Below are 25108 nucleotides of genomic sequence, written 5' to 3' on the forward strand. Positions count from 1 at the left end.
TGGACTGTAGCCTGCCAGGCTCTTCTGTCCATGGAATCTTCCAGGCAAGAATATTCCAGTCCAGGTTCGATGCATGAGACAGGGCACTCAGGGCTGGTGCACTGGGATGACCCTGAGGGATGGAATGGGGAGGGAGGTGGGAGGGGGTTCAGAATGGGAAACATATGTACACCTGTTGCAGATTCATGTCAATGCATGGCAAAAAACCACCACAATATTGTAAAAGAATTAGCTTCCAATTAAAATAAATAAATTTATATTAAAAAAAAGAAAAGAATATTGGAGTGGGTAGCCATTCCCATTAGGACCAAGTGAATGAATCAGACTATTTCTCTCCATCCCTACTGCCACCTCTACAGTCCAAACTAGCATCATTTTTTCTTTGCAATAGTCTAACTCATTTCCTTTGTTTGTTCCTAGTCCCTCCCAATCTGTCATCTACACTGTAGCTAGTGTCATCAAGGAAAACTTAATTCTTTTTTTGTTATTAATTTATTTTTTATTGAAGGATAATTGCTTTACAGAATTTTGCTGTTTTCTGTCAAACCTAAACATGAATCAGCCATCGGTATACGTATATCCCCTCTGTGCTGAATCTCCCTCCCGTCTCCCTCCCCATCCCACCCCTCTAGGTTGATACTGAGCCCTGTTTGAGTTTCCTGAGACATACAGCAAATTCGCGTTGGCTATCTATTTTACAAATGGTAATGTAAGTTTCCATGTTACTGTTTCCATACATCTCACCCTCTCCTCCCCTCTCCCCATGCCCATAAGTCTATTCTCTATGTCTGCTTCTCCATTGCTGCTCTGTAAGTAAATTCTTCAGTACCATTTTTCTAGATTCCATATATTTGTATTAGAATATGATATTTATCTTTTTCTTTCTGATTCATTTCACTCTGTAGAATAGGTTCTAGGTTCATCCACCTCATTAGAACTGACCCAAATGCATTCCTGTTTATGGCTGAGTAATATTCCATTGTGTATATGTACCACTACTTTTTTATCCATTCATCTGTTGATGGACATCTAAGTTGCTTCCATGTTCTAGCTGTTGTAAAGAGCGCTGCAGTGAACAATGGGATACATGTGTCTCTTTCAGTTTTGGTTACCTCAGGGTATATGCCTAGGAGTGGGATTGCTGAGTTATTTGGTGGTTTTATTCCTAGTTTTTAAGGAATCTCCAAACCATCTTCCATAGTGGCTGTATCAATTTATATTCCCACCAACAGTGTAAGAGCATTCCCTTTTCTCCACACCCTCTCCAGCATTTATTGTTTGTAGACTTTTTGATGAGGGCCATTCTGACTGCTGTGAGGTGATATCTCATTGTGGTTTTGATTTGCATTTCTCTAATAATGAGCAATGTTGAGCATCATTTCATGTGTTTGTTAGCCATCTGTATGTCTTCTTTGGAGAAATGTCTGTTTAGGTCTTCTTCCCACTTTTTGATTGGGTTGTTTGTTTTTTGGTGTTGAGTTGTATGAGCTGCTTGTATATTTTGGAAATTAATTCTTTGTCAGCTGTTTCATTTGCTATTATTTTCTCCCAATCTGAGGGTTGTCTTTTCACTTTGCTTATAGTTTTCTTTGCTGTGCAAAAGCTTTCAAGTTTAATTAGGTCCCACTTGTTTACTTTTGTTTTTATTTCCATTACTCTAAGAGGTGGGCCATAGAGGATCTTGCTTTGAATTATGTCATTGAGTGTTTTTTGTTTTCCTTTAAGAGTTTTATAGTTTCTGGTCTTACATTTAGGTATTTAATCCATTTTGAGTTTATCTTTGTGCATGGTGTTAGGAAGTGTTCTAATTTCATTCTTTTACATGCAGCTGTCCAGTTCTCTGAGCACCATTTATTGAAGAGGCTGTCTTTGCCCCATTTTATATTCTTGCCTCCTTTGTCAAAAATAAGGTACCCATAAGTAAATGGGTTTATTTCTGGGCTTTCTATATTATTCCATTGGTTGATATTTCTGTTTTGTGCAGTATCATACTGTCTTGACGACTGTGGCTTTGTAGAATAACCTGACCTCAGGAAGGTTGGTTCCTCCAGCTCTATTCTTCTTTCTCAAGACTGCTTTGGCTATTTAGGGTCTTTTGTGTTTCCTTATGAATTGTAAAATATTTTGTTTTAGTTCTATGAAAAATGCCATTGGTAATTTGATATGAATTGCATTAAATCTGTAGATTGCATTTGGTAGGATAGTCATTTTCATAGTATTGATTCTTCCTACCCAGCAACACAGAATATCTCTCCATCTGTTTATGTCATCTTTGATTTCTTTGATTACTGTCTTATAATTTTCTGTGTACAGTTCTTTTGTCTCCTTAGGTAAGTTTATTTCTAGATATTTAATTCTTTTTGTTGCAGTGGTGAATGTGATTGATTTGTTAATTGCTCTTTCATTGATTTTTCATTGTTAGTATATAGAAATGCAACTGATTTTGTATCCTGCAAGTTTGCTAAATTCACTGATTAGCTCTAGTAATTTTCTGATACTATCTTTGGGGTTTTCTATGTACAGTATCATGTCATCTGCAAACAGTGAGAGCTTTACTTCTTCTTTTCCAACCTGGATTCCTTTTGTTACTTTTTCTTCTCTGATTGCTATAGCTAGGACTTCCAGAACTATGTTGAATACTAGTGGCAAAAGCAGACACCCTTGTCTTGTTCCTAATCTTAGGGGGAATGCTTTCAGTTTTTCACCATTGAGAATAATGTTTTCTGTAGGCTTATCATATATGACCTTTACTATGTTGAGGTAAGTTCCTTCTATGCCCATTTTTTGAAGAGTTTTAATCATAAGTACGTGCTAAATTTTGTCAAAGGCTTTTTCTGCATCTATTGAGATATTCATATGGTTTTTATTTTTCAATTTGTTAATATGGTGTATCACATTGATTGATTTCCAGATGTTGAAGAATCCTTGCATCCTTGGAATAAACACAACTTGATCATGTTGTATGAGCTCTTTGATGTGTTGCTGAATTCTGTTTGCTAAAATTTTGTTGCGGATTTTTGCATCTATGTTCATCAGTGATATTGGCCTGTAGTTTTCTTTTTTTGTGTTGTCTTTGTCTTGTTTTTGTATCAGGGTGATGGTGGCCTTGCAGAATGAGTTTGGAAGTGTCTCTTCCTCTGCAATTTTTTGAAAGGGTTTTAGAAGGATAGGCATTAGCTCTTCTCTAAATGTTGGATAGAATTCTCCTGTGAAGCCATCTGGTCCTGGGCTTTTGTTTTTTGGGAGATTTTTGATCAACGCTTCAATTTCAGTGCTCATAATTGGGTTCACAATTTCTATTTCTTCCTGGTTCAGTCTTGGAAGATTGAACTTTTCTAAGAATCTGTCCATTTCTTCCAGGGTTTCTATTTTATTGCCATATAGTTATTCATAATAGTTTCTTATAATCCCTTGTATCTCTGCATTGTCTGTTGTAACCTCTTCTTTTTCATTTCTAATTTTGTTGATTTGATTCTTCTCTCTTTTTTTCTTGATGAGTCTGGCTAAGGGTCTGTCAGTTTTGTTTATCTTCTCAAAGAACCAGCTTTTAGTTTTATTAATCTTTACTATTGTTTCTTTCATTTTTTTCCCCTTTATTTCTGCTTGGATCTTTATAATTTCTTTCCTTCTACTTATTTTGTTTTTTTTTTTTAATTCTTCTTTTTCCAATTGCTTTAGGTGTAAAGTTAGGTTGTATTCAATATTTTTCTTGTTTCTTGAGGTAGGATTGTATTGCTATAAACTTTCCTCATAGAACTGCTTTTGCTGCATCCCATAGGTTTTGAGTTGTTGTGTTTTCATTGTCATTTGTTTCTAGAAATTTTTTGATTTCCCGTTTGATTTCTTCAGTAACCTGTTTGTTATTTAGAAACATGTTGTTTAATATCCATGTTTTTGGGTTTCTTACAGTTTTTTCTTGTTATTGATATCTAGTCTCATAGCATTGTGGTCAGAGAACATGCTTGATACAATTTCAATTTTCTTAAATTTACTGAGGTTTGATTTGTGACCCAAGATGTGGTCTATGCTGGAGAATGTTCCATGTGCATTTGAGAAGAAGGTGTATTCTTCTGCATTTGGATGGAATGTCCTAAAGATATCAATGAGATCCATCTCATCTAATGTATCATTTAAGACTTGTGTTTCCTTTTTAATTTTCTGTTTTGATGATCTGTCCATTGGTGTGAATGGGGTGTTAAAGTCTCCTACTCTCATTATGTTATTGTCAATTTCTCCTTTTATGTCTGTTTGTGTTTGCCTTATGTATTGAGGTGCTCCTATCCTATGTTGGGTGCCTGCTGCTGCTGCTGCTAAGTCACTTCAGTCGTGTCCGACTCTATGTGACCCCACAGACGGCAGCCCACCAGGCTCTGCCGTCCCTGGGATTCTCCAGGCAAGAACACTGGAGTGGGGTGCCATTGCCTAGATATTTACAATTGTTATGTCTTCCTCTTGGATTGACCTCTTGATCATTATGTAGTGTCCTTCCTTACCTCTTATAATCTTCTTTATTTTAAGGTCTATTTTGTCTGATATGAGGATTGCTGCTCTAGCTTTATTTTGCTTCCCATTTGCATGGAATATATTTTTCTATCCTCTCACTTTCAGTCTACATGTGTCTTGAGGTCTGAGGTGGGCTTCTTGTAGACAGCATATATATGGGTCTTGTTTTTTTATCCATTCAGCCAGTCTATGTCTTTTGGTTGGAGCATTAATCCATTTACATTTATAGTAATTATTGATATGTATATATCAATATATATATATACATATATATACATATAATAGATACATATATATGCATATATATGTATATACATACATCTACAAATGTTCCTATTGCCATTTTCTGATTGTTTGGGGTTGACTTTGTAGATCTTTTTTCTTCTGTTGTATTTCTTGACTATATAAGTCCATTTAACATTAGTTGTAAAGCGGGTTTGGTGGTACTGAACTCTCTTAACTTTTGCTTGTCTGAAAAGCTTTTTATTTCTCCATCACTTTTGAATGAGATCCTTGCTGGGTACAGTGATCTTAGTTGTAGATTTTTCCATTTCAGTACTTTAAGTATATCCTGCCATTCCCCTCTGGCCTGCAGAGTTTCTGCTGAAAGATCAGCTGTTAAGCCTATGGGATTTCCCTTGTATGTTACTTGTTGCTTCTCCCTTGCTACTTTTAATATTCTTTCTTTGTGTTTAGTCTTTGTTAGTTTGATTGGTATGTGTCTTGGTGTGTTTCTCCTTGGGTTTATCCTGTATGGGACTCTTTGTGCCTCTTGGACTTGATGGAATATTTCCTTTTCCATGTTGGGGAAATTTTCAACTATAATCTCTTCAAAAAATCTCTTATACCCTTTCTTTTTCTCTTCTTCCTCTTCTGGGAACCCTATAATTCAAATGTTGGTGTTTTTCATATGGTCCCAGAGGTGTCTGAGACTGTCCTCAGCTCTTTTCAGTCTTTTTACCTTATTCTGCTCTTCAGAAGTTATTTCCACCATTTTATCTTCCAGCTCACTGATTCGTTCTTCTGCTTCAGATATTCTGCTATTGATTCCTTCCAGAGTATTTTTAATTTCAGTAATTGTGTTGTTTGCGTCTGTATGCTTACTCTTTAATTATTCTAGGTTTTGTTAATTGATCCTTGCATTTTCTCCACTTTGTTTTCCAGGCTTTTGATCATCTTTACTGTCATTTTTCTGATTTTCTCAGGCAGTTCTCCTGTTTCCTCTTCACTTTTGGACCTCTGTGTCTCTAGCTCCTTCCTTCGTCTGTGCAGTATTTCTCTGCCTTTTCATTTTATTGTATTTTTAGGTTATTGTGTTTGAGGTCTCCTTTTCCCAGGCTTCAAGGAAAGTTGAGTACTTCCCTTGAAGAAGGTTGAATTCTTTCTTCCTTTTGGTTTCTGCCCTCCTAAGGTTGGTCCAGTGGTTTGTGTGAGCTTCTTGTAAGGTGAGATTTGTGCTGAGTTTTTGTCTGTTTGTTTTTCCTCTGATGGGCACGGCTGAGTGAGGTGGTGATCCTGTCTGCTGCTGATTGTATTTGTGTTTCTGTTTTGTTTGTTGGTTAGATGGGGCATCCTGCACAGGGTGCTGCGGGTGGTCGGGTGATGCTGGGTCTTGTATTCACGTGGGTCCCTCTGTGTGAGTTCTCACTGTTCGATGCTCCCGAGGGCTAGTTCTCTGGTGGTCTAGGGTGTGGAGTCAGGGCTCCCCCCCCAGAGGCTCAGGGCTTGATCTCGCAGTGGGCAGTCGGCTTTGTGCTTCCCTCCCTCCTTCTCTGCGGCCACCGGGGCTGCAGCTGAAAACTTAACTCTGATTATGTCATTCTGTAGCTTAAAATCCTTGACTCTGCCTATGCCTGTAGCAGTAAATTAATCATCTACAATTTGGTTTACAAGTCCTTCTTTAATTTGAAGTTTTTCTTTACTTATCAGTATGCCTCTCTTCACTTTTCTAATTTTGTCTCTCTTGAGTCATCCTTGAGTGTGAAAGAGGAAAAAGAAGGGTGGTTTTGAGGTATTGGACTTGGGCAGCTGGATGGAAATACTTCTGGAGGGTCAGGTGTGTGTGTGCATCTATGTGTATGAGAGAGAGAGAGAGAGAAGAGAGAAGGATTGGGAGTTTGGATTTTAGACATGTTAAGTTTGAGATGCTTGTTCAGTCTCCTCATGGAGATGTCCAGTGGGCAGTTGGAATTATGGGGTAGGTCTTCAGCATCTATATAGTATTTATAACTATGAGACTTGCTGCTATCTCCAAGAGACTGAGTGTAGGCAGAGAAATTGGGTCTATGGTTTGAAACCTGAGAACTTCCAGCATTAAGAAGTGAAAGGAATGAGGGAGAGGATGAGGATGAATCAGTAGAGAGACTGAGAAGGAGTGATCAATCAGATAGAAGGAAAGTAAGATTGAAGTCAAGTGAAGAAAGCCTTTGAAAGAGGGGAGATGATCCACTGTGTCAAATGCTGCTGCTAAGCTAAGCATGTCGAAGACTGGGAGCGGATGGATTTGGCATCCTGGGGCCAGTAGTGATGTTGATGAGAGCAGGTTTGGTGGAGCAGTGGGAATAAAAGCCTTGTGGTGGTGAATGCAAGAGAGACTAGAAACAGGGAGTATAAATGGGCAACCACCCTGACTGTGGCTTAGTCACTCAGTTGTGTCCAACTCTTGTGAGCCCATGGACTGAAGCCTGCCAGGCTCCTCTGTCCATGGGATTTTCCAGGCAAGAATACTGAAGTGGGTTGCCATTTCCTTCTCCAGGGGAACTTCCCTGGAGTCCAGGAGATACCTATTATCTTAGGCTTTTCAGGCTTTTTAATCTCAGGCTGCTTTTCATTTTGAGAGTGTTTTAGTCATATGTGAATTCTAACTATATAGAAGGAAAGTAAGGAAATATGTTAATTTTAACTATATAGAAGTGAAGTTAGGTAAGATATGTTAATTCTAATTATATAGAAATTCTATGTTGATTCTAACAATATAGAAAACTCTTTCAAAGACTCTTGCTGGAAACCATAGCTGGAGGAACTGTAGTCAAGAAAGATTTTTTCTTAACCGTAGGAAATGATACAGAGTATTTGCTGATGAAAAGGATTCAGTATGGGAGCCTAAATTGGTGATACAGGACATGAAGGGGAGAACTTTGAGAACAATGTCTTTGAAAACGCAGGAAGGATAGACTATGGTTTGGCCTTGGACAGGAGCTCAGTCCTTCGCAATGGATGTTCGTTCTATTACATTACAGGAGGTCAGGCCATCCATTGTAATGGGAGGGAAGGCAAAATGCAGTTACATTTCTCACGTTGTATCTTGCTGTTGATTAGTTTGGTTCTCCACACTGTAAACCTCTTAAGAGAAGTAAGAGTAAATGCTTTGTTTATTTTGTGGCAGAAATTTTTATTGTTCTATTTCTACTTTCTCATACAATGCCTGAGACACTGCAGATATGTGATAAATGTTTAAATGAACAGATGAAGACACTGTACTGAACATGGGTATGCTTCTCACTTAAATTGGACCATTTCCATCAAATCTTGAAAACTAGATTGATTTAATTGTGCATCTCTTGTTTGGGCCTACAGATAGCTTGACTGACTGGTAGAGTTGACTGATAGGAATGGCCATGTTTCTACTAAAATCAATGATGTTTCTTAGGAGTAAAATCAGTGGCCTTTTGCTGCTTTATTTTGCAATGATCCTGGTTATGGTTTGCGTATGAATTTACTATTTACTTCACCTTGAACCTTCTGAAAGCTATCTATTCTCCTCAGTAGCCACTTGGCACTTAGAGTTTGCCATTCATTGGGCATGTATCCTTACCTGTTATTATAATCTAATTTACCTATGAATGGGAAGGCCTTTGAGAATGGGAATTCCACCTTTATTGCTTTTTGTTCTCAGTAATGCTTTGGATCATCTCTAATTAGAGAACCTGTCTTCCTCATCACTAAGTTAAAAAGGCTTAGTCCAGGCCCTGGTGCATAAAAGGTGCCAAATAATATTGGGTGAACGAATGCAGGCGTGAATGACTCTTGTCTGTGGTGTGTGCACAGACCAGGTCTCCTTTTCTGCTTGGGGTGCTTATGCCCCAGCTCTCACTGTTATGCTTCTAGCAGCTCACATCCGAACTCTTCTCCCGAGGACTATCCTTGAGCCACTGGTACTATGTCATCCAGATGCTCCAAAAACAAACTCCTGGAATTTAATGCTTTCCCTTGGTAACCAGTATCCAGTGACTGAGGAGCAGGAATATGGGAGCTCTCTTGCCTCAAGGCAGCACAAACTCGCCAGTGCAATTTACAAGCCAGGACTCCCTATAGGATTAGGCCGAGGCCAGGACTTCCCTTGAAATTGCACCCTTGCTTGACTTTTTATGCCTTCTTATATTGCTTCCCTGCTCCCTTGTAGGTTTCCCCTTGAGGACACTTCCTTAATAAATCACCTGTATACTCACGCTTTCCTTAGGATCTGCTTTTTGGGAATTCAAGACCTTTCGTGTTTATAAGCAGTTGATGTCAAGGGTAGGGGATCATAACCACTGTCTCTCTGAGAGTGTTAGGTTCTGCTGACAGTCTGTGGTTTCATCCTCCTGCCAACCAAAACTGCAGGTGACTGTGAGCAACATTTGATATTTCATTTGACTGTCAGGTGAGAAGGCATTCCACAATTTCAGTAAATAATAGTTATTGAATCTGGTGAATATATTGTTGAATTACAGATCTTTCTAACAAAGTCAGAATGTATTTTTCTTGACATTTTGTTCTTTTTGATTACACACATCTCTGTTCTCTTTCCTGAAGCAAGGATAATAAAGAGTTAATTGTAAAATCAATTTTTATATGATTGAGTGCGGCGTTCTTTTGTCTTCCTGTTTGTATATAAGTATCCATTTCCACATACAGAGTCATCTATTTACGTTTTTAGTGATTTGCAAAGATCCTTTATCTGTAAAATGGGATTGGCAGTAATGTGTTTTAGGACTGAAAAGCACTTAGCAACCAGCTGGTGGCCAATGCCTTCATTTTATAAAGGAGAACTTTTGAGACTGGAAGAGGTTAAGTAATTTGTTTAATATCACACAGCTTAGTTAGCGGCAGAGTAGGAATAAAACCCAACTCCTGGCCTGCGGGGCTCTCCACTGCTCCACAAAGCACATATTTCTTATTCACAGAATTGATATGAGGATTAGGGACCACATCTGTGAAAAATAGATTTAGCCTTTGGAAAGAAAGATGCTGGATAGCTTTATGAAAGCTTTAAGAAACCTAATCTCATTTTAACCTTTTCTGTACAGTTGTTAGTTTTGTTCAGTTTTATGTTATTTGCCTCAGGCTCCTTTTGGCCAAGGACTAGATAATACACAATGCTTGATTTGAAAATCAATATTAAGTATCTGGATTGTGTTAGAAATATGAATTATTTCAGCTGGTTTTGAAGCCGGGAGCAGTTGCCTTCCTCAAGACAGCCTTCCAGAATGGCAATCATTTATGTACATGAAGAGTTCTCTATTCCTGCTTTGCATATTGAGAATAAGGACAGGTGGATAGTTGATTCCAAAGAAAAGAAAAAGCATAAATTAGTTTTTTGTTCAGCCTGGTAATACTTCCAAAGCTTGCTGCAGTATGTCTTTAACAAACCATGAATTTTCTTTCCTGCCAAGTCACCACATCCTGCCTGCTTTCAACATAGTCAGGGAACCATTATACTAATCCGCCATACCTTCCTATCTCTAGCAAGCACATGTAAGTGATAACTTTGAATATTTATTTTGATGCAAGGTATATAAATCTTCTCTGTGTCAACTTGTAAAGCCAGGAAATTGTGACTTGCTCAACTTGGTTACTTTAATTGTTTAAGTTTGGTTCTTTCACTTCCAGCGTGCTTTGATATATGAACAAGAATGCTGCTTAATTTTTGTAGTATTTGAAATGATTTGTGTAGATTCATACATGCAGGGAAGATAAAATTCAAGTATCAAAAGGCTAAATTAACTTTTATATATATTTTAAATTAGGTACGCTTGTATGCAAGACCCGATGCTATCAGAAGAGGATCCGGGGACTATGCGCTCCATATAGCAAAGAGATTAATAGAATTTTATGAAGACTACTTTAAAGTGCCCTATTCCTTGCCAAAACTAGGTAAGAATTTTCTTGGTTATTGTGTTGGAAAGACTCCTTGGAAGTGGAATTTCTTATTCATGCGTGTATCTGAAACATCCAGAAATATAAAAATTCCAAGGGTTTTATTTTTAGAGAAGATGAGAACAGAAAATAGTTTCTTCTGAAGAGGTAAAATAAAATTTAGTGTTTCTCATAGGAATTAAGAAAGGCATTATGGAAGTTTAAGCTTCCAAAAGATAACCCAAATAGCTAATTTGTTGAATAAGTACTATGGAGGGGTGCTTGCCAACATCTCATTTAATCCATGTAACTACTCTGTGGGTAGGTACTGTTAGAATTCTTTCCACATAAGGGAATTGAGACCTGGGAGTCTCAATTCACTCAGACAGTCGATCAGAAAAGGAGTTGGGATTTCAAGCTAGGTCTTGATGATTCCCAGAACTATTCAATATTTTACACTAAGAAAGCACTCAGTGATTGGTTTCTGTTTCCTAATCCTCAGATGTCAGACTTGAATTTACTGATTATCCCTTAGATTATTTTTGCTCAGTCAGTCATATTTTGAGTACACAGTTATAGTAAGTAGAATAAAAGCAAGAGACGAGGAAAATTGCAATGGTGGAGGTTGTATTCACTTGTCTTTCTTTTACAAAGAGAGTAAGTTCAATAATTATTTGTTATATGAATAAATGAATGAATTTTGTTGTCCTAATTTGACAGAAACTGCTGCTTTTGCAGGGAGTGAGCTATGATGTTCCGGGAAGTTAGAAAAGGGTATGTGTGTGTGTATATATATATGTATATCTCCTATATACATTAGAAATGCTGAAGCGATTTTTGCTTCTCAGAAAACCTGTTTTGAAATATTACATCATAACAGTTTGTTGTTCCTCAACCCTTCTTCCCCATCCACTATCCTTCTCAGGAACATTGTTAATCAATATCTACATAAGAGTTATCATTTACTGACAAAAATAAAGTACTTACCCGATCAAAAGTATTAACATTTGAACCACAAGTTCTTCTGTCTCTCTGGAGATGGGCCTATTTCACTCATGTAACTGCCTGTTGTGTAGGTTTAGTGGTCTCACCATCAGCAATTCATAAAATAGAATAGTTGGTGTTGTTGTCAGTGGGTACAGCATACAGTTTTAACGAGTGATGATACAGAATTCTGAGGTCTTTTGAAACATGTAACCTTAGAATCTCTGAGCTTTTCTTTCAAATTTCTAAACAAATTTTTATTTCAAATAAGATCAGTGTTTTGTTTTGTTCTGCCTTCTTTATTTCCCCCTCAGTATCAGCTTCCCTATCAGTATGTGTTGTACTGAAATCTCCCTGGTAGGCATCCAAGGCAGAAAGGAAGACCTGACCCCATTTGCATGGGGCGACACTGCTCTTCTCCTCCAGGTAAAGCAGGCTGGGGACGTCCCAGCCGGACCCTGATTAAAATTCACCAGTGCTTGTGCTGCACATTCAGCAAGAGAGATAAAACGTGGGTCTTTGTCCCCTTCAGACCAGTAATCAGTAGGGGAACTCAGTTTATAACTTCGGGGGGTTCCCTGTGACTGTCTGCTTGCAGCGGGAAGCATTTCTGTTCCTCTCTTTCACTCACAATTGAACTATGTGGGCTTTCATCCATAGAAAAGAGCTGTGTTCACTCTTACTATTACTTGGTAAGCTACCTTATGGCATATATAATTGAATGATTTGACTTACCTCAGCGCACTCCTTTTTATGTATCTAGGGGAATTTCCACAGCCCCTGCAGTTTGTACAATTTCTCCTGAAGCTCTACTTTTTTAATATACCTGTGGATATTTAGAGCTACATGTTAATAGATTTGTAAGTATGCTTTCCAATACTCCCTACATAAAAATTCTGAAGCACAGAAGCATTTGGAGAAATCCTTACGTTTTATCCCCCCTGGAGAAGGAAATGACAGTCCATTCTAGTCCTCTTGTCTGGAGAATTCCATGGGCAAAGGAGCCTGGCGGGCTGCAGTCCATAGGGTCTCACAGAGTCGGACAGGACTGAAGCCACTCAGCAGCAGCAGCATCGCGTATCAAATGAAGACAAGTGCCGATAAAAATGAAGCCAGAGGGCTTCCTGGCAGTCCAGTGCTGGGAGCGCTTTGCAGTGCAGGGGATGTGGGTTTGGTCCCTGGCCTAGGAAGATCCCACATGCTACGGGGCAAGTAAGCCATGTGCCACTGCTCCTGAGCCCGCACTGCGGCGGCCTTGAGCCACGACTGCGGAGATGAGAGGCCGGGTGCCCCAGAGCTGGTGCCCCGCAGTGAGAAGCCCCCGCAACGAGAAGCCTGTGCACGCGCCTAGGGTAGACCCCGCTGGCCACAGCTAGAGAAAATCCTGCGCACAGCAACCAAGACCCAGCCCAGGCAAACCAGACAACTAAAAAACAGATAGAATGTAGAAATAGCAGATGAGGTCAAGGAGTGATGAGTGGGTAACATATCATGGGGGGCCAGCAGGCTGTGGTAAAGATTTTAGTTTTTTTTTTTTTTTAATAAGATGGAGATTTATTGTTCACTTTTGAGCAGAAGTATTACATTATCTGGTTTCTGTTATAAAAGTGTGTTCACTAGGTTGAATACACTGTAGGGCAGTGGTTCTCCACTGAGGGTGATTTTGTCCCTCAGAGGCGCTTGGTATTATCTGAAGACGTGTTTGTTTCTTATAACTCAGGAGGGACTGGTGGAGTCTACCACTGACATTTAATGGGTAGCAACTAGCGGTGCTGCTCAATGTCCCACAATGCCGTGACAGTCTCCCACAACCAAGAGTTATCTAGCCCAAAATATTAATGATGCTGAGACGGAAAGACCTGTTATAGGGAGAAAGGACAGAGACATGAAAACCAGTTGAGAGGCTATGGCAAAAGGCAGGCACAGTTCGATAGTTGCTTGGACTGAGATCTGAAGAGTGAGATAGTCAGAAGTGGTCCAGTTCTAGGCATATCTTGGAAGTAGAGACAGCGATGAGCCAAATGTGAGATCTGAGGGAAAGAGAGGTACTGTGAGTGATTCCAAGATTTTGTGCCTTATAGCTAGAAGGATGGAATTGTCATTTACAGAGAAAGGATTGTGGAAAGAGATCATTTTAAACATTTAAGTGGCAGCTTGATGTCTCTAGAAAATTCAAGTAGACAGTTGAATTTATGAATATGGAAATTGGTTGAGGAATCCAGCTAAAGACACACATTTCCCAGTGTGTTATGATGGATAAAACTATGAGGCCAGATGGGGTCACCAAGGTTGTGAGAGCAGGTAGAAAGAGAATAGGAACAAGAAAGGACTGAGCTGATGTTCAGAGGTTAGAGAGACTAGGAGCTAGAGAAGGGCTACGGGGAGGAAGCCACTGATTAAGACCCCAAAGAAATGGGTATCTGAGATGTTTCCAGGCATCTGGTGAAGACAGATGAGGACTGGGAATTGATCATACACTGAGGCTACCATGTGAATGGAACTAGTGACCTTGGCAGGAGTGGTTTTAGGTCAGGGGCCTGATGGGTGTGTTCAAGAGCAAATAGGGGTGCACAGGGGAGAGGATGCAGAAAACGGAGGCGGTGGGTGCAGGTCACAGGCCAGCATTTCTGAAAATTCCCCATGGGAGAGGTCTAATCGACAAGGAGAGATATTTGTGTTTTTGTTTTTTTTTTTGTTTTTTTTTTTTTTATTATTATTTTTTTTTTTCCAGTGGGTTTTGTCATACATTGATATGAATCAGCCATGGATTTACATGTATTCCCAATCCCGATCCCCCCTCCCACCTCCCTCTCCACCCGATTCCTCTGGGTCTTCCCAGTGCACCAGGCCCGAGCACTTGTCTCATGCATCCCACCTGGGCTGGTGATCTGTTTCACCATAGATAGTATACATGCTGTTCTTTTGAAATATCCCACCCTCACATTCTCCCACAAAGTTCAAAAGTCTGTTCTGTATTTCTGTGTCTCTTTTTCTGTTTTGCATATAGGGTTATCGTTATCACCTTTCTAAATTCCATATATATGTGTTAGTATGCTGTAATGTTCTTTATCTTTCTGGCTTACTTCACTCTGTATAATGGGTATTTGTGTTTTAAAAATGCTCACCTCTTGACAAGCACTGTTTCTGTGAACTGATCACTTCCTTACCTCACATGTTGTTCCCGTCCCAAGCTACATCAAGGGGGATGGGAACTTGACTGTTTCTTTGATTTGCATTAGAAAACCCGGAGAGGAAACACATGGATAAGAACACTCTCCACCAGCTGACCTAACTCTACTGAAGGTTTGCAATGTGTGCAAATGTGAATGTCAGGGCGTTAGACATTGCAAAATCCCAAAACAAACCTTTAAAACCTAATACTGAATCCTTCTTTTCTAAAAAATATCACTTCGCTGTTCTGTCATAAACTCAGCAATGTCTTCTCTCTTCCCAAATTCTTGTTCATTTCTAATGCTGAACAGTTTACCTTTCTCTGTCATTGTACCAACTCATATTAGCTCATCTCTAAGGATTTAAGTTTCATTCCAAGTCGTTTCTCAGAGTAGTTCCCTAAGAGGAATTCTGACGCTTGCTGTTAGAACAAGATTGATTCTCCCTGTCGCATAACAATATTCCTGTAACATTTTAAAGCCCAAATAGGCAGCCAGTGTGTGCTGTGTAAGAGTTTGTTTTTTCTATTAGATAATTGAAACTATATTAGGCTTCCCTGCTGGCTCAGACAGTAAAGAATCTGCCTGCATTGCGGGAGACTTGGGTTCAATCCCTGGGTCAGAAAGATCCCTTGAAGAAGGGAATGGCTATCTGCTCCAGGATCCTTGTCTGGAGAATATTCTTATCCACGGAGAATACCATGGACAGAGGAGCCTGGTATATTGGTCTAAGGAAACTGATACTAATACTATAATATTTGTATAAAGTTTATGGAGATTTTCTCTTCATTACTGCTAAGTTGCAGTGTAAGGTATACAGTCTACTTGAGACAGTAAAGCAAGTCTTTCTATAGCTCTGCACCCTATTTTCTCGAGAACTCTCTGAGGCAAGGAGGTTTACTTTAAAAGATTGTTGTTGTAGACATATAAAGAATTAACTTCTCTTTCCTCCTATCTTCAAAACAGTTGAACATAACTACAAAAACAAATGGGCTTGTGCTTATTAAATGTGGGCCATTCTTAAAGGCTTTGTACCTTTTAACCTATTTAATCTTTATTACAGACTTTTGAAGCTGTTATTTTCCCACTTTCCAGGTGACAAAATTGAGGCACTAAGTGGCTATGTTCTTGACTCACATGGCAGGAAATAGTGGATTTGTAATCCAAAACCATGTTTTTTAATTCCAGAATCTTAAGAATCTGGTGAAACAGATTCCAGAAATATTGAGAATTAGGAAATTAAAATCTAAGTCACTTTAATAAACTAAGTAATTTGATTTCTAGAGGAATAATGGAATAGCTATTTTTGTCAATTTCATGTTGATGTTAAAAAGTGATATGTGGTTCTTATAGAAAATTTGTTTAAAAAAGAGGTGTAACTTACAGTTTCATTATCAGAAGATGTGTATTTTAAATGTCTTTTTCATGATGGACTTTTAAAAAATCAATTAGATGGCAGATAAAGTGACTCAGGTTTCTATTGGAATATTTTGTTATTCATCCTATTAAATTTCCATTAATTATGAAGTAGTTTTCAGTTTTCTTTGCTGTTGCTGTATAGTTTGTAAATCAGTAAGTTCTATAAAGCAGTTTGCTTGATTACTTCTTTTAAGGACAACATGCTTTTATGAAGAATATATTACTTTCCTGGCACACTGCTGTACTTGTAGAAGCAGCATAGTTATTTTGTAAGAAGAATTTCTGGCTTCAGGGAGGTTGTGATTTTATTAAGGAGAGAATATAATATTTATAGGAATGAATTGATTAGAGACTCACACTATATGGAATATAATTAAACTCCAAAAGTTTGTAGGGCAAAAATGTAGAACCATGTAGTTAAGGCTGTGGGATCATTGCAATGCTGTAGGCATGGAATGCACATAAAAAGAAGCCTCATCCTTACTTGAGTCCTGAAAAAAGAAACAACTTTAATCGGAGGTGGAGAAGAAAGGGGAGAAGTAATTTTGAGAACTGTGTGGTAGGGAAAGCCATGAAGTCTGTTTTTCTATAATGGAATAGATAAGCTCTGGGATACCTTGCATTATTGAACTTCATGAATAAAAAAGGTTAACTTTAATGATTGAGTTTTGTTTAAGCTATAACAGATACGTCCATTTCTTTATCGTGGTGTTGATGATGGAGGTGGGGTGATGGTGATGAGGATGAGGACTGTGCTATTTGTGAGTAGTAAAGCTTTGGAGTTTTTTCCTTCATAAAATATTTATGTTGACTGCTACAGATTTCACTCTCCGTGATTATATATCTTTTTTCTTTAAGTAGTGGGTACATTTGAGGGGATAATCATTTAATACTATTCTCATTTTAATTATATCGATACATCTCATACTTGAGTTATCATTAGAGATATAATTTTTAAAATTATGACTTTTCTTACCTTCTTTTTGATTAGGTAAATACTGAGTAGTATATATATGTTTCATTGATAGCCTCAATAATACTACTTTTTAAAATAAAATGTCTAGAAGCCCTTTTTTCGTTTATATTTATTGTTAATGGGAGGATAGTTGCTTTATAATGTACTGGTTTCTGCTGTACCGCAATGTGAATCAGCTGCAAGTGTACACATGTTCCCTCCCTCACTAGCCTCCTCCCTCCCACCCTGCATCCACCCCTCACCCCTCACCCCTCCGTGCTCCTACCCTGCGTCCACCCCTCACCCCTCACCCCTCCCCGCTCCCAGCCCCAACCCACCCCTCTAAGTCATCACAGAGCACCCAGGTGAGCTCTCTCTGTGGTCCAGTAACTTCCCACTATTCTGCACATGGTCTTCATATAGTCTGATCTAATTACGTATAATGTCTGTTCATTCCCCAAATGTTTTCTTCAATCAGAATTCCTAAAAATATTTGAATATACACTGGAGCTATTTAATGATATGGTTTCTTGATGGAAACTAACATAAAGGTCTCTCTGTGGGTTAACATTACTAGTGCAGTTTTTAGGCAATCAGATGAGGCAGTTCTTTACCTTCTAGTTTACTAAGTGCTATTGAGAAGTAAGTTTCTTCAAATGACTATCCTTTTCCTTCCTCTTAGGAATCAAATAAACATGGTCTCCCATTTATGAAGGTAATTTATTTCTGAGAAACCCTTCGCGTGGTGATTTTCTCATCCACCCAAAGAGCAGTTATCACGCCTTTTAATGGAAAATATTTTTTACATGTTGCCAACCTTCGTTCTGACAGCCATTCGTGCTGAAACAACACCAAACCCTATTAAAATGGACACAGTTACTTCAATATTTAACAATTATTTTAACACAGTTTAACAAGGCATTTTCCCCTTCATTAATTATTCTATAATATGGCCATTTAACTGTTCTTGTTAAGCTGTTTTGCAGCTATTACATGCTGTACACTTCTAAGATTGTACTAGCACACAAAACATATATACGATGCTCAGTGTTTATGATATTCAATTACTAATGCAAAATAGAAATAAACAAACCAATGAAAACAATGATGGGAATAGTGGGAATGATGCATGAGATTGTTACTGCTATAAACTAGCAAACTACAAGGGCGCTGGATGGAGAATTTAATGCAGCACAAACCAGCTATAGAACTGAATTAACTAATTAATTCAACAAGCATTTATTGAGTAGTTACTATGTGTATTGTACTCAGCAATGGATTTTAAATGGCCTCTTTCGCTAGAAGCTTACAGTCTAGTGGAAGAGAAGTTTTTCATGATTTAGCTAGTTTGCCAATATTGTGACATGTTCAATTTGTTTACCACCCACCTCCCTCCTTCTCTAGTTTTAAAAATTTCAGAGCTTCACAATTTTGGATTTACTCCTAAGTATAAATTTTCACTAATTTAATTAGGGTTTTTGTGAAAGATTTTTTATCCTGAAAACAAATGCAAGTTTAGAAAGTCTTTAACTTAATCAGGACTTAGTTATAGAGGCCTGCGAAACATTGTTTTACGTGTTACAGCAGAGGTATTTGGCACTTTCAGTTATGCTCTTAAACTAGGAAATAACTTAAAAAAAATTATTTATTTATTTTTGACTGCTCTGGGTCTTCTTTGCTGTGTCAGGGCTCTCTCTAGTTGCCATGAGCAAGGGCTGTTCTTCATTGTGATATAAGGTTTAAGGTTTAGTTGCTCAGTCATGTCCGACTCGTGTGATCCCGTGGCTACAGCCCACCAGGCTCCTCTGTCCCTGGGATTCTCCAGGCAAGAACACTGGAGTGGGCTGCCATTGCCCTCTCCATCATTGGGATGTAACGGCTTCTCATTGTGGCGGCTTCTCTTGCTACAGAATGCAGACTCTAAGCAAGCAGGCTTCAGTAGTTGGGGTGCACAGGTTTAGTTGTCTCATGGCATGTGAGGTCTTCCTGGACCAGGGATCAAACTGCATTGCAAGGTGGATTCTTAACCATGGACCACCAGAGAGGTCCCAGGAAATAACTTCTTTCAGCATTTTCTTGTGTCGGTCATCATTGCCCGAGCCTTGTGCCATATGGTCTGCTTTCTTTCCTGGTAATGTGGGTGGTGTCGGTCCCGCCTTGGGCACCTTCTCCTTTGGTGCACCTGGCCCCATCCTCTCTCTGTCGCTCAAGGACATCCCTTCAGTAGTTCTCTCTCCTTCCTGTATCTTCAGTTCTCCAACTTTACTGGGTCTTTCCCATCAGCATTAAAAACTTGATTCTCTTTCTCCCAGCCTAACCACATACGTCCATACTCACTGCAGTTGCTATGCCATTTCTCTCCATTATTTTACAGCTAAACTGCTTGAAAGAGTTGTCCGTCTGTACTGACTCCTATCTCTTGCTCTCTCTCGTCTCTTGAGTGCATCAGGCTTTTGCCCCCAACACTGTATTAGAACTGCCCTTGTGAAGTTCAATAATGCTTCCACATTGCTAAATCCAAGGGGCAATTCTCAGTCTTCATCTTGAGCTGTCAACTATATCGACACAGTTGCTGTCTCCAAATCCTTGAAACACATTTTTCATTTGTCTTTCAAGGCAATGCATTTTCCTGTTTGAGGGGTTTGTTTGTTGTCACCGGACATTCTTTCAAAGTCTAATTTTTTCTCTTCTTACCCTCTCTAGCTGCTCAATACTGGAGTGCCCAGGACTCCGGTTTTGCCTCTCTTCTCTTTGATACCTGTCTTGGTGGTGACTTCATCCAGCCTCATGGCTTAAATGCCAAATGCTGATACTGGATTCCCAAATTTATATTTCCAGCCTGATTCTTGCTCCTGAACTTCAAACTTGTACATCCTACTGGCTATTTGATACCTACATTTGGATGTCTAATGAATATCTCAAATTAATATGCTCAAATGTATCTTCAGATCCTAAACCACAGTCTTCTTCCCTTCATAATCTTCCCCATCTCAGTAAAGGAGAGCTTCATCCCTTCAAAAGTTGTTCAGATTAAAAAAAAAAAAATCCTTGTATTTACACTCTTTTTCTTGCATGTTACACATCTAAGTCATCAACAAATTCTTTTGATTCCACAATCAAAAAGCGTTTGGAGTCTGATCACTTCACATTTTCATAGCTACTATTCTCATTCTTGCCTAGCTCGACAGTTCAGCCTCACTGAACTGTGAAGTTAAAGTGGTCTGAGAAAATGAGATGCCTGAGTTTTCCCAGTTTGGGGGAAGGATATTGAACTTAACTGGTGATGTTGCATTTCTGCTCAAACATTCCAATGGACTCCTATTAAGATATCATATATTAACACGTTTGTGGACTCTAGGAAAATGGTATAGATGCACCTAGTTCCACGGCAGAAACGGAGGTGTAGCTGGAACTGTAGAGACGCTGATGCAGAGAATAGGCATGTGGACACGTGGGGTAAGGGGAGGGCTGGGGTGCAGTGGGGGATTAGATTTGACATAAATACACTACCACGTGTGAGATAGGTGGCTGGTGGGGACCTGTGGTGTATCATGGGGAGCCCAGCTCGGTGCTGTGATTCCCTAGTGGGGTGGGAGGCCCATGAGGGAGGGGATGTGTGTATACATGCACCCGATTCACCTCACTGTACAGCAGAAACTGAGGAAGCAATTGGGTGGTGGTTTAGTCACTCAGTCGTGTCCGACTCTTGCGACCGCATGGACCATAGCCTGCCAGGCTCCTCTGTCCATGGGATTCTCCAGGCAAGAATCAATTATACTCCATTTAAAAAATGATATCTTAAAAAATAGTGAAGTAATGGAATCCGGAATTCTTCCCTGGGCCTGCAAGACCCTTGAGGATCTGGCCCCTCCAGCTTTATCGCTGCCTCTCCTTGCTCAGTCTCTCTGTCCCAGCTGCAGGGCCATCCTTGCCTTTTCTCCAACATACCAAGTGTGCTCTAGCCTGGGGCATTCACACTCATTCTTCCAGCAGCCCAGAACAGATATGTACATGGCTGAAATAGCAGCATTTCCAGTGAGGTCTTCTTTGATCCTGCTGCTAAATCACAGCCTTGCTGACCACTCCCCATGTCTTTTTGCTGGTTTACTTTTCTCCATAGCACTTAAAATTACTTCCCCAACATGTGTTTATTTTTCTTTTATTATTTGTCGCCAAGCTATGTCTCCTCCTTGGCCACATGTTAATGTTCTGTGACAATAGACATTGTGGTCTCTGTCTGCTCCTCTGTTCTCTCTGCCTAGAACAGTGGTTGACCCAAGGTAAATGATCAATAAACTATTGTTGAATGAATGAGTAATCTCCAACTTCTTCCTCTGTAAACTATCTTCACCACATTAGAAAGCAAAAAGAGGCAAATCTTTAACTACTTTGTGAATGAATAAAATATGATTTTTTAAAAATAAAATAAACAAAGAAATAGTGATGATGTGGTCTTCGCAGGTAGCTCAGTGATAAAGAATCTGCCTCCCAATACAGAGACATGGGTTTGACCTCTGAGCTGGGAAGATCCTCTGGAGAAGGAAGTGGCAACCCACTCCAGTATTCTTGCTTGCAAAATCCTGTGAACAGGGGACACTAGCAGGCTATAGTCCATGGAGTTGCAAACGAGTCAGACATAACTTAGCGACCAAACAACAACAACAACATTTAAACTACCAAGGAACGCTTCTTGTGTTTGTTTTTTGGCCAATATGGATGAAAGAGGTGAAAGATGAATTAGTTGTGGTTGAGCCACTGTCTCAATAGGGTTTATGTATTGGAAATTGTTGGTGAAAAATGGGTGAGTTGATAACCAGAAGAAGTATTGAGTTTTTGGTTCATTATCTTGGCAGTTCTAGACTGAGGCTATTAAGAGGCTATACTTTGCAGCTGGGATGATTTTGCAACCTGAAAATGAAAGAAGCATCCTATCTATTGAGTCTTTTTCTCCTTGTTGTTCTTTGAAATGAAAGCAACATTGTTTCATGTATTTGATGACATTGTTGAATATCTGTTGTATACTAGACACTGTTCTGTTAGATACTGGAGAGTATAGAGATCATCACAGAGGCAGCAATCCCCATCCTTGTTCAGTTTATATTTTAATAGGGGAGAGAAACAAGCAAACAATAAACTATATGATGTTAGAAAGTAGTAACTACTTTAGAGACTGTAATGTCGAGAAGTGAATGTCGGAAATGTTGCCTGGGGGAGGGTTGCAGTTTTAAACAGGGTGGATGGTCAGGGAATGCCTTGCTGAAATGGTGACACTTGATTCACAATCCTAAAGGGTGTGCAAGCTCTAAGGAAGAGGTGATCTGAGTTGTTGAAGAACCAGTGTGCCTGATGCAGAGTGAGTGAGACTGTCAGGGGAGATGAAGTCTGAGAGGTAGCTGGGCCAGGTGGTGAAGTCCTGTTGGTTCCATTGAATGACATGCACTTTTATTTTGAGCAAAGGCATTTATTTCTTTAGAGGCTCAGGCTACCATAACAAACTGTCGTAAACTGGGTGGCTTACACAACAGAGATTTATTTTCTCATAGTTCTGCAGGCTGGAAATCTGAGATCAGGGCGCCATTATGGTTGAGTTTCGCTGAGCTGTCTTCCTGGCTTGCAGGCGCCTGCTGCTTTCTGTGTCTTCACGTGGCACACGTGTGTGCTGAGTTGCTCAGTCGTGTCCAACTCTTTGTGACCCTATGGACCATAGCCCACCAGGCTTCTCTGTCCATGGGGTTCTCCAGGCAAGCATACTGGAGTAGGTTGACATGCCCTCCTCCAGAGCCTCTTCCAGACCCAGGGATCGAATCCACATCTCCTGCAACTCCTGCCTTGCAGGTGGATTCTTTACTGCCGAGCCACTGGGTGAGACCTTTCACTTGTCAGAGAGAGACAAAGCAAGCTCTGGTGATTATTCTGATGAGAATACTAGTCCCATCATGGGGACCCTTTCTTTTAACCTTCTAAGCCTGATGACCTTCCTCCAGAAGGCCCCATCTCCAAATACCATCACACAGGGAGCTAGGACTTCAGCATCTGAATTTTGGCGGATATAATTCAGTCCACAGAAGACATGATCTGCTGTAACTTACATTTTAAGGGCTCACACTGACCGGCTGTCTCATGAGGAGTAGATTGGTGGGAGGAGGGGAGCCACGCACCAAGCAGAGAGAAGCGGTTATATTAATGCAAGAAATAATACTATATTGAACCAGAGTCATAGAAGTGAAGGTGGTGAGGTTTGGGCAGATTCTGAATATTTTGAAGGAAGGAGCAACAGAGTTTATTACTTTATGATAGGCTTTCAAGTAAAGCTTTGATGTCAGTTCTTCCCAACTACAGTTTAGAAAATTATGACAAAGTTGAAAAACTATGAGTTTTCTCTCATCCCAGCCAACCCCAAAGTGGCTTACTTTTTCTGTGTATCTACGATGAAAGGGAACACTCTTTTTGTGGCTCCTTCACTTTTTCTTGGTCATTTGCAATTAAATAGCAAGATAAACAGTTTGTATTTTCTGCGATTTCTAGATAGAACAGCTGTATTTAGAATGAAATAATGGTTGTAATAATCCTCTTCTGAGAGTGAGTTGCTTCCTTCGCTGGCTATTGGTCAATCTGGAATTAATTATAGCCAAGTTGCAATCCAAAGCCCTAAAGAAAGGGAGGAGCATTTCATTAAAGTCTAGGCTGGGAATTGCTGCCTCTTCCTGGGGATGTACTGCCAGTCAGGCAATTTTAAAAGAAAGGTGACAATCGCTGTAAACTTGAGAGCTAAAATAGCTTAGCTATTTAAATCAGAAGGTTTTCCCAAATAGCTTCATTTCACGAAGCTGAGACTGAGGGATAGTTATGTAAATTAGGGTTAAGTATCTAAAAGTCAATTAAGGCACAAGGCTCTGAGGAAAGAAAGAGTGAAAAAAAATTTTTTTTTTTCCTTTGTCCCTGTGTAATTGTGACAGTGTTCTTTATCTAATTCAGAACTTTTCACGTTTCCACTGTAAAGATTTGCAGTGATTATTGATTTATTATTGTTTCTAAGGTTTAGGCATTCTAAGTGATAATCATAATTAGGGCATCCCTTTGCCTCTGGCATTAAGGTCTTTTGATCTTATCAGATAAGAAAATGTAGTAAACCTATGTGTGTCTGTGCGTGCGTATGTGTGAGTGAGTGTTGGTTGCTCAGACGTGTCTGACTCTGTGACCCCGTGGACTGTAGCCCTCTAGGCTCCTTGATCCATGGAGTTCTCCAGGCAAGAATACTGGAGTGGGTAGCCATTTCCTTCTCAAGGGAATCTTCCCCGATTAAACCTGGGGGTCTCCTGCATTGCAGGCAGATTCCTTACCATCTAAGCCACCAGGGAAGCCTAAAACCATAGAATATCTACTTACAGTTTTGTAGGGTGAGACGCAGATGCGCTGTTATAAACTGAGTGAGGCATACATATTTTGTTTACTCTCTTTTTCAAATATAGGATGTGGATCCTCAGTAAACTATATAAAATTAAACTTTGCTGAATATGGAGAGATTATTACAAGCAAAAAAATGTTAGAAAAAATTTTAGCTAATATAGAAGTGATATAATCATTTGAGAATGAAGTGTTACCATAAAATCAGCTACTTTTACAGTTTTAACTATGACTTTATCTACTGTGATACTACAGGGATCTAGGATTGAGACTAAAACTTTTTTGAAAGATTTCAAATGAAAAATGGACTACTGGTCCATCTTTTAGCTTAAAATTTTCATTCCTGCTTTTGAGAATTTTGATACCTCTGCTATGGTCTTTGAAATGTAAAACAGACTGAAGTGTGAAACAAACCTTAGCCTGTAAGGGAGGATGCAATATACAAGCAGAGCAAATCTAATGTGGTTGTTGTAAATGAAGCCTTTAGGGCATTTCTTAAGCTTTTAAAGGGTAATTTTGAAAGAGAGGGTGGGTCTCAAATGCCATTTTTTCAGTT

At 39.4% G+C, this 25108-nt stretch overlaps 1 protein-coding gene across 1 annotated transcript in view; it reads left to right on the forward strand.

Moving 5' to 3' along the window:
* TRHDE (thyrotropin releasing hormone degrading enzyme) overlaps positions 1–25108 on the forward strand; it is a 429224-nt gene that overhangs the window by 119578 nt on the left and 284538 nt on the right. The window contains exon 3 of the mRNA XM_043879610.1: positions 10512–10638. Coding sequence (XP_043735545.1) covers positions 10512–10638 — 127 coding nt within the window. The remainder of the gene's footprint in view (positions 1–10511; positions 10639–25108) is intronic.

This window comes from Cervus elaphus, chromosome 3, assembly GCF_910594005.1.
Source record: "Cervus elaphus chromosome 3, mCerEla1.1, whole genome shotgun sequence".
NCBI classification, from domain to species: Eukaryota; Metazoa; Chordata; class Mammalia; order Artiodactyla; family Cervidae; genus Cervus; species Cervus elaphus.